Source organism: Sycon ciliatum, chromosome 9 (genome assembly GCF_964019385.1).
Source record: "Sycon ciliatum chromosome 9, ocSycCili1.1, whole genome shotgun sequence".
Taxonomy (NCBI): Eukaryota; Metazoa; Porifera; class Calcarea; order Leucosolenida; family Sycettidae; genus Sycon; species Sycon ciliatum.
In genome coordinates, this window is record NC_088651.1 from 12,870,734 (window position 1) to 12,883,233 (window position 12,500).

General features: G+C 50.4%; 1 protein-coding gene across 2 annotated transcripts in view; it reads right to left on the reverse strand.

Moving 5' to 3' along the window:
- Positions 1–12,500, reverse strand: part of LOC135825267 (uncharacterized) — a 59,656-nt gene that overhangs the window by 8,175 nt on the left and 38,981 nt on the right. For both annotated transcript variants that reach the window (XM_065338007.1, XM_065338008.1), the window contains exons 23-29: positions 11,306–11,545; positions 10,175–10,402; positions 9,447–9,839; positions 7,484–7,543; positions 5,026–5,253; positions 3,864–4,036; positions 1,510–2,974 (exon numbers count right to left, since the gene is read on the reverse strand). In XM_065338007.1, the coding sequence (XP_065194079.1) occupies positions 1,510–2,974; positions 3,864–4,036; positions 5,026–5,253; positions 7,484–7,543; positions 9,447–9,839; positions 10,175–10,402; positions 11,306–11,545 (2,787 nt within the window). The remainder of the gene's footprint in view (positions 1–1,509; positions 2,975–3,863; positions 4,037–5,025; positions 5,254–7,483; positions 7,544–9,446; positions 9,840–10,174; positions 10,403–11,305; positions 11,546–12,500) is intronic.

Here is a 12,500-nt window from a genome sequence, read left to right on the forward strand (position 1 = left end):
AGAGAGAGAGAGAGAGAGAGAGAGAGAGAGAGAGAGAGAGAGAGAGAGAGAGAGAGAGAGAGAGAGAGGGAGAGAGGGAGAGAGAGGAAGAGAGAGGTAGAGAGAGAGTGGACACGCGGGCACGGGCACGTAAACAGATGCACACATAACAAGTTACACGCACATGTGCACGCAAACATGCACACACACACACACACACACACACACACACACACACACACACACACACACACACACACACACACACACACACACACACACACACACACACACACACACACACACACACACACACACACACACACACACACACACACACACATACACACACACACACATGCCCCCCCCCCCCACACACGCACGCACACACACACAAACAACACACACGCACACACACACACGCGCACACACGCGCGCACACACGCGCGCACACACACGCGCGCGCACACACTCACACACACACACACACACACACACACACACACACACACACACACACACAAAGAGCACAGCAAGCAAGCAGGTAGTGGGGGATTAGATTGCTGTGCTTGCTAGAGGCTACCATATCACCAGCATTTCCCCTCCAGAACTGTATAGGACAAGAATGATGGACCCATTGTGCAATGACGTAATTTGTACCATAAACACCCTTCACAGCCACCTGGGCATGGTCGTCTGGGGTGTTGAACAGTGCATTCCTGATCCCAGCGTACTCACAAGCATTACGCATACATTCCATAGTTGGCAATGCGCAATGGGTCAATTATGCCGTGCAAAGGGAGAGTATAGCTGTCACACAAAAAAAAGTTAGCCGGATTCGCGGCCACATCACCTGACGTGCTTAGGAACACATCAAGCATGTACATTCGCACCGGCGGGCCCACATATCCTCAGTGTCGAATGCAGATCTCACAAGCGAGTCAGGGGAGAAGGGATACGTCTCTCAACAAGCGGACATAGCCTTCCCTCTAATACAATGTCATGATAAGTCTCTGTGATATATGTATGATCATTCCCCCTCAGTGCTGGGGCACAGTGTCCAGTAGATAAACTATAACCTGCTTTTAAAAGACTTAGGCCTTCTTGACAAATCCAGATTACGATGATAGCCAAGAGTAAAGCAAAAAGTAAATTATCGTGTCCATTCCCAAAGGGAACTCACGGCGGCCGCTAACACCCGGTAAACCCGATAGCCAAAAGGACTGTGTAAAGAGAAGCTAAAGAAATGCCGCGGAGTGATCGTGTGGTACTGTCTTTCAAAAGGTGACAGCTAGAACACACAAATGAGGCAAGAATAGATAACATAAGGTGCTTCCCTCTTGGATGCACATGTTCTTTTCTCCTACACATCGACGCACATGAGCAACGATGAATCTGAGACCTTTGGTCGGAGGAGTTACTTTTGCCCCGCCCCCACTTCCATCCAATATGCCACCGCCCCCGCTGTGCAGCATCTGATGCTTCTGTGGTATTCAGAAAAGAAAGAAGAAAAGAAAAATTGTCCCTTACTCTGCGGATTAGCAGTCTTGGCTGGAGCTCTCACACCGTCGCTGGACGTACACGCACCGCCATAGCATACCAGTATGGTATAGAAGGGAGAGATGGCCCACAGGTCGCAGCAGTCGACCACCTTAACCGTTCCAGCGCCCTCGCCCTCGGTCACCGGGGTGCCGTCACGAAACACTGTGTAAGTGGGCGTCTCGCCAGTGCCACTGCCCGGACGTACTGTGGGGGTAGTTGCTGGCCTGCTGGTTGGCACGACACCCGTCTCTATGGGGATCGTGCCGGGCAACGGGCCGACTCTCTCCGGGCTCGTGGGCTTGAGCGGAATCACGACGGTGATGACGAGCTTGGGATCGTTGAGATTGGGACGAGTTACGGTAGGCGGGGGGACGTCGATGGGCGCACCTTGCGAGGGCGTCACGAGGATGATGGGTCCGACCGGCAGCAATCCGCAGGTACTGTCGCTGCTACTACTGCCGGAGCTGCTGCTACTGCTGCTGCCGCTACCGGAGCAGTGTTGGGACGGTGCGGTGGTGGGGACAATGCCTGGCGTTGTCGCAATGCCACCTCCACCACCACCAGCTCCACCACCACCACCAGCACCGCCACCTTCACCCGGTGCTGTTGTGCTTGTTGGTGGCTGTGTCGTCGGGTAGAACCCTCCAGGCAGCTGATGATCGGGTAGCTTGATGCGTATCCAGATGGGCCGCGGGCTGATCTTCTTGACGCAGTAGAACTTCACCTCGTAGTTGGCGCTGGGCGCGAGGTTCTCGCACTCCGTCGGCTGCGGTGGGTACAGCTGGAAGGTCTTGACCTCGACTACGTCACCGCTGCCCGGCGATGACGTCGTTGTGCCCTGGCTGGTCCCGCCGGTGGTCTGGCCGCTGCCTGGCGGCGGCTTGGTGATGTTGCGCTCGAACACGACGTAGTACTCGATGAGGGCCGTCGGCTCGCTGGTATTGACGGGCTTGGTGAGCGTGACCTTGACGCTCGTCGAACTGGACGGCGAGAGAATGATTTCGGGTATGTTGTTCTTCAGTAGGTCCTCCAACAGCGGGTTGCTGGCGGTTTGTACGGGATCGGTAACCCCGGCGATACGACCCGAGACGCTGGAGTCGGCCGGCACGGTGTACTCGTCTGTTTCGGTAGCCGACAAGCACGGTCCGCCCATGCGTACCACGTTGCCCGGTAGCTTGGTCGGCGACGTTTTCGTCCTGTCCGGTCCAGAGCCCCCGGGACCGCCAGCACCAGCCGCAGGTGTAGTGACCGCCCCGGCCTGTGTGGTGGCTGGGGCGCCGGTACCGGCCGATGCTTGCGACGGCGGTGGCGGTGCGGGGATGGCTTCGGGACCGCTCGGCGGCACGAATATGAAGACGATGATGGGCGTGCGTAGCAGCGGGTTAGAGGGTACCGTGTGCGGCTGATTGGGGGAGCTGGCGCAGCTCTTCTTGGTGCACGCCCAGATGGAGAACTGTTGTACACAAGACACACATTCATGCACATACACGCACGCACACACATACACATGCACACACATACACATGTAAAAGTGTACGCACACGCGTGCGTGCGCAAACACACATACGCGTGCACACACGCGTGCGCACACACACATACCCACACTCACACACACACACACACACACACACACACACACACACACACAGGTGAATGCACACACACGTGAATGCACACACATGTGAATGCACACACAGGCTGGCACACTAAACGATAGCACACACGAACTGTAGAGTAAGTTTTGCATCATCATTGGTTGGTTTAGTGGGTTTAGCTACAGCACTTCAGTTTGTTTAGGAATGGGTTTGTCCCACACTAGAGCTTGCGCTATTCCGCCGACAACTTGACACTTGACTGACTCGCGACTGCCATCCAGAGAACACGAGAAGCCCATCGAACCTTCGACTCGGTAAACCTGCAAGAAAGCACCACTCCCTGCTCAATACACAGTGTTTCGGGGGAATTCACCCCTCAGTCGCAACCTCTATTTCGTACTTCAGTTTGTGGCCTCAACAATACAAAGTACAACATATCAAGAGGGAGGAACGGAAGAAAGGTAATCCGGACATATTCTGACAGCATCATTTGATTATGCCAACATAACGATGGGGATTTCCCCAGTGAACAGTTTTTACATGTCGTTGAGCTTGCCCCGTACATGTACGCCTTGCTGGGTGTGGCATCACTGGATCAGACTATAGACATTCCGACTTGATATCATTTTGACATCACTATGATATCACTATGACATCATAATGACATCATCATGACATCACTTGACATACAAACATAGCACAGGGGATTTCCCGTGTAAACAATCCCCTACATGGCGTTGCACTTACAACGTAGGTCTTGCTGGGCGTGGGGTCAGGCAGTAGACATTCCGATGAGGGCATGTTTGAGCAGGTGGGCACAACCTCATGATCAACCAGCACGGTGTACGTGTTATCGGGTGTCACAGGCCAGGTCAGTACTATGCCGTGTGGACTGTAACCGATGGTGGGTGCTGGTGGAGCTGGAATATGCAAAAACACCATGTGCACGTAGACACACACGCACGCACGCACCCCCCCCCCCCCCACACACACATCCACACATCCACACACACACACATCCACACACATCCACACACATCCACACATGCACACACACACGCACACACGCACACACGCACACACCCACCCACCAACGCACGCACGCACACATTCACACAGGTACACGTGTGCCCACATCCACACCTTAGATTTAGCAGAAAGGCTGAAGAGAACAGAGACAACCGGCTACATCATGGTCGTAACGCTGCGTTTCATACAGGGCTAAGGCAGTCCTCAGACTACAGCGGCACTGCTCCATCCTTGTGGTGGTATTGAGCACTCTAGGCAGTCTGGGAATTCTCGCTGTTGTGACACTTAGAGATACAAGAGAACCCCTAACTTATTGAACACTCTCTGGGCTTATCTACTCTTGCTTTCAGGCATGAATGTGTGGGATTACATCATGATTACATCATTGGATTACACCATGATTACATCATCACAACCACTGGTGTACAACTCAAAGCTAAGCATGTGCAATGACATCACAGTGTTGTCACATGGCCGTCATATCTTACAACAACAAAATGCTGTCGACAGCAAGCTTTTTCGGCCGTATGAGCCGCATCCGTACAGCAACGAGCTTTAAGCTAGCCGAGCTCTGACCAGCCATGGTGCAAAGGTGGCACTACGGACAGTAAAAGATAACTCGTTGTTCTAGCGCCAGGGTGCTCTAATTACGAAAAGTACCAGTACAGTCAGACCTTGCTTAACCGCGCACATCCGTTTTCCACAAACCTATCCGGATATGCGAGGGAACCGGATAACCAAACACCGGGTATGTTGGATGCAACACGTATGCTGCAAATCTGTAACCAGCTATTTTCTTCCGGATGGCGAGGGATCCGGATAAAAGAGGACCGGATAAGCAAGGTCAGACGGTATCTCGCAACAACCCATCTTGGCTTACCTGTAGGCGGCGGTGCCACGGTGGGTGCACCGGTGACGGGCGTGATGGCCGTCGGGTCCAGCGGCTTGGGCTTCTTGGACTCGACCACCACCGGTGGTGCCACCGTCAACACGCTGGTGCTGCAGTCCTGCTCGTTGCACAGCTTCAGTTGGTAGATGTCGCCCACGGGAAGCGTCTTGTCGGGCGATGCCGGCACTTTCAGTGTGATGTTCCCACCATAGCTGGTACCTAAACACCCAGGCGCAATGTCCAAAGTCGAACGCATCTTGAATGCTCTCTTTCACTGCTTACACGTGTGTGGTAGTAATCATTTGTAAGAGCCTTTACACTTGGATATTGCGCTAAAGTAATCATGGATAAAAGAAAGGACATAATGTTACGAGCTATGACTAACTGAATGGCTTCATTGCAAAACGCGCTAAACGCCAATCTCATGCATATGGCGTTTTCGGTGTCAATCGAATCAGTAGGGATCACTGCATCTGGTGGCCAAAAAGAATTCTCCAAAACGAGACATATCCCACTGAAAATCAACGTTGAAGTTGACGTTCTACTGCAAAACGCGATAAACACCACCGATGTTTTCGAGCAAAGTGCGACATATCCTGTCGCGCGGGCCAGCGTGACCTGTGAGCTCATGAGGCTGTGACAAGCCAGCGAGTGCTGGCGCAGCATGTGGCAAACATCGCGCTACAAACTGAGTCTGTGCAAAATGTCGATGTCAGAGTTCAAAGTACAGTGTTTTCGTGTTGTTGCTTTGTAGCAGCTACATCTACGTTGTCATTTCGTTCTTTTTGTATCATCTTCTTCGTAGCTGTTGTTTTTTCGCTTTCGAAACTGAAAAGGGCAGTATGCTAGAGGCGTCAGGGAGAGACGACGCTGCTGCTGGCAGTGCTGTTGCTGCTGAGCTCCTTCAGAGTTCCAAACTCAGTGAAGTCGTTGCACTTGTATTTTCTAATCTCATAATACTGATTAGTCCGGCGAACTGGTCTGGTTTTGCCCGAAAATATTGAAGAATCACCTTGCTTGGGAAAATGGATGGCTCCTGATTTTTGAGAAATCCTGTACAGTGGATATCGGTTATAAAGTCATCGGACATAGTGTTAAACCGGCTATATTGATACAAAATGAAAATATCAAAAGCAAAACCAGAAAAAGCCAGTCAAATTATCATTATAACCAATATATCGTATATAGCGATAAATCGGCTATAAGGATACAGAATCACCATTCAAAACACCTCTTTGTGCAGACAAATTATCGTCTATAGTGATAGCAACACACGAGTGTGAGGCATTGATGTCTCGACTTGGAGCCACATGTGTGTTGTCATAGCGTATTCTGGTCTGATGCTTCCTGGATGATGCCTTTAGGCCAAGAAGTTCTTCACTCTAGACTGGAGAAGGTGCAGTAGTACCCATCACGTATCAGTACGCTACATTAGCACGATCGAGTACCCACACGTGTATAATGTGTATGTATGACGCGCGCAGTTGAAAATCGCCTGTAGTGATATACCGGTTATAGTGATAAAATGTGAAAAATCAGAAGGGCACGTTATAACCAATATCTACTGTATTTGCATACATCACCCTACTCTTCTCATCTGCTAAGTTAGATTTGACCCAAACCCACCCAGTTGTTGATCACAGAAAATCGCTCCTCCTGAAAATTGGTCAAAATGGATTTATCTCGTTTTGCAATGAAGCCCTTCAACTGTTCACCAACGTAGCCAGATCGTATGCAGTCAGCGAGTGCGACAAAATGGCACAAAACTAACAACGTTGTTAGCCATTTTGTTAGCCATCACTGGTAACATTTTGTCCTTTCTTTTTATCCAAGAGCCTGCACATGCACAGTGTTAGCTTCATTTTCATGGAATATATGAGTCACATGACTGTTAATTATAAGTCGGCATGTTTCTGGATGCAAGTCAGTATCATAATGCACAACTAGTAGGTCATTCCAAGCAGTGTCGTGACAGTTTCCACTTCTTGGGCAAAGTCGTGGAAGGATTCTACACAGTTTCGCTAGGTGTATCCATTGTAAAAGCCAAGCTTGCTATCCATGTCTCCTTACAAAACACAAGTACATTTACGTAAGAACGAATGAGGTTGTACAAGAATGAATGAAACTACAGCAGCCATTGCTTTTTGAATGATTTCTTTTATGCGTCTAATGGTTATACCTGTACTTGTACTTGCTCACTTCCAACACTGGTCACGTGGGTCTCCCCGGGAGAGGGAGAGAGACTCGAAAGAAATTTTGGAAAGATGACTCAATTGGCTTTTGTACCGCCCAACGGCCAACACACCCTGAAGTCCCCAAACTATGGGTGTAGTTGGAAATGATCCCACTTACGAGCTCACCACACCTCAGTATAAAGTGAGTGAGGACAAGGTGCAGGAAAAAGGATTGATGGCATCAGGGGTAACTGCAGTTGGATTGATGTACATACCTTCCTGCACTGGGATGCCATTCTTGTAGACGACGTAGTTGATCGGCTTGATATTTGTACCTGTGCACACCCAGCAGCGCAAACACAGCACAGCCAATCAACACCCTAGGCCAGGCATGAGAACGCGTTGTTATTCGCCAGCTGTCCTTATTCCAGAGCTTGGGAATTTGGAATCAAGATTACTGGATCTACATGGAATGGACTTGGATGAAATCCAAGGACAACTTTATGGAAAAAAGGACCAAGTAACTGTTTACTAACTGCTGGTGTTACTGGACATTATAGCGCAACTTATAGCGTCGTTATTCACAAGTTACTGTCATATCCGAAGTTTTTATTCGTGAAACTGACTGTTGTGCCATTCTATGAGAGCAACTCTATCCGTATGTAGCTAAAGAAGGGTCCGCAGCCGGGATTCAAACCCAGCACCGCTGTCTTGCCGAGACAGTGCTCCTGGCAATAAAGGTTACCGAACAATACGTGGTTGGTCTCACCCTCTCTTCAATTCAATTGACTGTCTTGACATGCTACGAGGTGCAGAAACAAACAAATAAATAAACGAGAGAGCTTGGAAGCTCAGGGCCCTACGCTACGCTTTGTTACTTAGCTCATCGTGCATGTTGTGGGAACTGATGGAAATGTTTCCTGGGAAGGCGCTGACTCTGCCGAGCACGCGCGTTCTGGAGTCGACGGGATCACTCTGCCGACGTTTCCTGTGACCGGCGCTGACTCGCCCGTTCACGCCTATTTTGGAGACAACGGGATCTCTCTTCCAAAGTATGTTTTTTGCTGACGCATCCTATCACCTATTCGGCAACTAACATCCATTCTAATTTCATTTCCTCCTCGTCTCCCTATTTCTTTCCGGAAAGTCTCTCTATACATCAGGGAGTCGTACTGTATTGGCAGCTACCCTAACGGGTCAAGCCGCCCACCACCCAAGCATGGGTATGATGAGGGACAGTGGCAACAGAAACAAAAAAACAGCAAGCAGGGAGAGAAAGCAAGAGAAAGACGGCGATAGTAGTACATCTGGTGTGCGACGTATAGAAAAGAGAGATGACAAGAGATGCGCACAAAATAGGAAACAATAAATATTTTTGCAGTTCCGAAACAATCAACCAGGTGATGGAGTGTGGGCACCCGAAGTCCCACCTGGACTCCACTGGAAGAACATCCCACGCAGGGATATCAGCGATAGGCCAAGCGTTGAAAAACAGCCATGAGGACACATCGTCTAGAAGTCCACCGCGCTCGAACTGAAGTTGCAGGTTCAAACAATTTCACACGCGGCGTCAGGCAGCGTAACTCTTCTCCCTGCATCACCATCCATCTCCAGCGACCGTCTCCACTCACATCTCATGCCTCTGCCACCACTGTACTCCTCCGAGCTTCGCAGTTTGAAACCATTCGGGGGTCAGCTACACCACCGCGAATGGAGGGACGAGGACGACAACGGCCGTGACTGAAAAGACACTGCCTTGGCGACCGTGTCGCGGAACCCTCGCCCCAGCAAATTCAGAAATACGCCAGGGGCAACTCTGGTGGACCCAGAGCCACCCCCTTGGCAAGACTAGTAAGAGGAACGACTGAAAACTCAGATAAAACGGAGCTACAAAAAGTGCAACCGTCCCCTTCAAGCACAGTTGCAACACACAGGGAGTCGTATACATGTACATAATATTGTGGCCAGCTGTTTGTAGCCAGCTGTGTTTGATGGTACGGTACGGTACGGGACAGATACGACAGCCAGCAAATGGCCAGCTGTGCGATACGGTACGGGACAGATACGGGATAGCGCCAGGCGTGACACAAACAAACAAACAAACAAACAAACAAACACCAAATTAAAGCTGTGTGGACCCTGGCTAGCGCCAGACGTTACTGAAGTAATGTCTTCTGCATAGCTACGGGAATAAATAAATACTGCAGTCCCTGTCATACAAACACGCACAGACCTCACCTGGTGCTCCGGGTACCCCCGTAGGCGCTGCAGTGGTCGACGCTATGCCAGCTGGTGTCGTCGTGGCAATGAACGGAACAGTCGGCTCGCCGGGAACGACATTGGGAGGGGCCAGGGTGACCCCCGGGGTCAGGGTGGGTGCTTCCTCGTCAACAGTGGTCGGGGTTTCGGGTACCCCGGTTAGATCGACGTTTGGAACCTCCACCCGGACCAGGTAGTACCTGGGGTCATCTGGGTCGGGTGTCACCACTGGGGGTTTGATCCCGGACGGTGCCCCGGGTTTCGGGGTACTAATGACCTGGGGCGGTGCCTCTTCTCCCGGGGGTGGTGTTGTGCCGGGTGCCACTGTGGGTGATGACGGAGACAGGACAGGTACTCCATCCTTGTCCACACCTGAACAAGAGGGAGAGGGGGGAGGGAGAGAGAGAGAGATAAAGAGGGGGGGGGGGGGGGGGGGAGGGAGGTGAGAGAGTAGGTAGGTTGCCAGATAGAAAAGTCAGCACATGTGTGTATGTATGGGGAGAAAGAATGAGACCAATGCACACATTCTCACTATCTGCATTCTGCCTATCGGGCCTATATATTGGCACACTTGCACACAGACAACTCACTGCAGGTAATGTCCAACCCCACGTATCCATAACCATACCTGCCTTAACACATGTGCAATACCAATGCGTAGTTATGTTCAGACACGCATCTGGCGCACTTGCACACAAACCCCTCACCATTGGTCTTCACTTCAAACCAGATTCCAGCGTAGTAGACAAAGAAGTCCACTTCGTAGTTGGCCTCTGCACGTAGGCCTGTCACGGTGGTCTTGTTTCCCGGCTCAATGGATGTGTAGGCCACCACGCTCTGATTGGTCGTGTGCTTGACAAAGACATAGTACTTTGGCTGTGTGATGCCCTCGGGCAGGGTGGTGCCGGGTTGCTGCATTAGGCAAGCACATTTACCTGCAGGGTGACAGGCAGGGAGAGAAAGAGAATAAAAGAGAGAGAGAGAGAGAGAGAGAGAGAGAGAGAGAGAGAGAGAGAGAGAGAGAGAGAGAGAGAGAAAGAGAGAGAGAGAGAGCGAGAGAGAGTAAGAGAGAGAGATAGAGAGAGAGAGAGAGAGAGAGAGAGAAAGAGAGAGAGAGAGAGAGAGAGAGAGAGAGAGAGAGAGAGCGAGAGAGAGTAAGAGAGAGAGAGAGAGAGAGAGAGAGAGAGAAAGAGATAGAGAGAGAGAGAGTGGCAGTATGTAACATTCATAGAGAGAGACAGGTAAGTATAACACATCAGGACATAAACCTCCACAACAGGTGTTCTTACGCCTCAAAGCAGGTGTATTGTTTTATAACTTAATATAAGCAAGTTGTCAGGCTAGGATTTGCGCATGGAGAATATTGCGGAGACTCTTCGCACGAGAAAGATTTTTAGGTCGATTTTGTGACAAATGAAGATCAATAATGCACATCTTCGTTTGACCTGTCACCCAGATGCAGATGCAGAGTTAATGCATTTGTCAAAAATGCCAATCCAAGCTAGTGTGCACTCGCAGGGGTTGTTGTTGTTGTTGTTGTTGTTGTTGTTGTTGTTGTTGTTGTTGTTGCTGTTGTTGTTGCTGTTGTTGTTGCTGCTGTTGCTGTTGCTGTTGCTGTTGTTGTTGTTGTTGTTGTTGTTGTTGTTGTTGTTGTTGTTGTTGTTGTTGTTGTTGTTGTTGTTGTTGTTGTTGTTGTTGTTGCTGTTGCTGTTTCTGCTGTTTCTGCTATTTCTGTTGTTGCTGTTGCTGTTGTTGTCGTTGTTGTAGCCGTCGTCGCTGCAGCTGCTGTTGCTATTTTTATCTTTATTGCTAAGTACCCAGTCTGATTTGACACTTACCGGCAACAATGGATGTGGTGAGCTCGGCCTGCAGTGACGTGGAGCTGCTGGCTGAGATCTGCAGCACGGGCATGCCAAACTGCAGCATGTCCCTGACCACCGTGCTGCTGGTCTGTAGCAGTGTGCTGTTGATCTGCACCATGGACTTCGTAGTGTCCAGCACGGTACCACCAATCTGCAGGATAGAGCCGCCGAGTAGAACGGTCTCCTGCGACGGGTTCGCCACGTTCGTGGACGACGCTGCAGGACAAAAAGCGCAACAAGGAATGCGTTTCAGGAGCGGCAGCACGCACATCTGTGGCGTGGTGACCTAGTAACCAGAGCCACATCTGTGGTGTGGCGACCATGTAACCAGAGCCACATCTGTGGTGGGGTGATCATGTAACCAGGGCCACATCTGTGGTGGGGTGACCATGTAACCATCGGCAACCTCATAGTTGCCATTTTGCTTGTTTTTACTCTGTAGTACGTATGATGGCCATTTGCTGGTGTGGCGACCGGACTCTACCGTCTACCGTATTTCCCCGATTAGCAGTTGCACTCGAATATAAGTCGCACCCCCATTTTCAGGTTTGAGCCATACCTTTTTCGATATATTCACTTCAGTAGTAAGTCATGCTTGATTGTAAGCTGCACCCCCCCCCCCCTTTACCCTGAATATTAGTGTTAAAAAACTTAAAATTGGGGAAATGCGGTATACACGAGCTACGCGCCTGTTTTTAAAAAAATGAGAAGGCAAGCACAGTGCACTTGCAGCACAGCCCTGTTCAATATACAGGCACTGGTGATGCCTTCGTTCAAACCCGGGCACACACTTAGCGAGCATACAGGTGCGTCACTCACAGTTCATTTCCCCTCTTTCTCCCCTCCTCATGGTTTTACTGCATTATGGCGCGCTTTGTCTGCGTAGACGCCGAGACCTTTGAGGTCGGCAGAGCAGCCTGGCCCCGCCACAAATTCTTGCACGTATTCGGGAATATAGTGGACTTTCGTATAAAAAAAAGAGAAAAAAAGTACGAACAGTACCTCCATAGTTGTATTATTTTGCATCCAGGATGGTCCGCCCAATTCATCCGGAAAAAACAAAACAGTAAACGAGCGCTAAAACGTGTCCTGTCGGCTGAAAAATACAATATATTTCCCCAGCCCCGGCCGTACCACCTCCCAATGCCCTGTGACGCCCATGGCATAACTG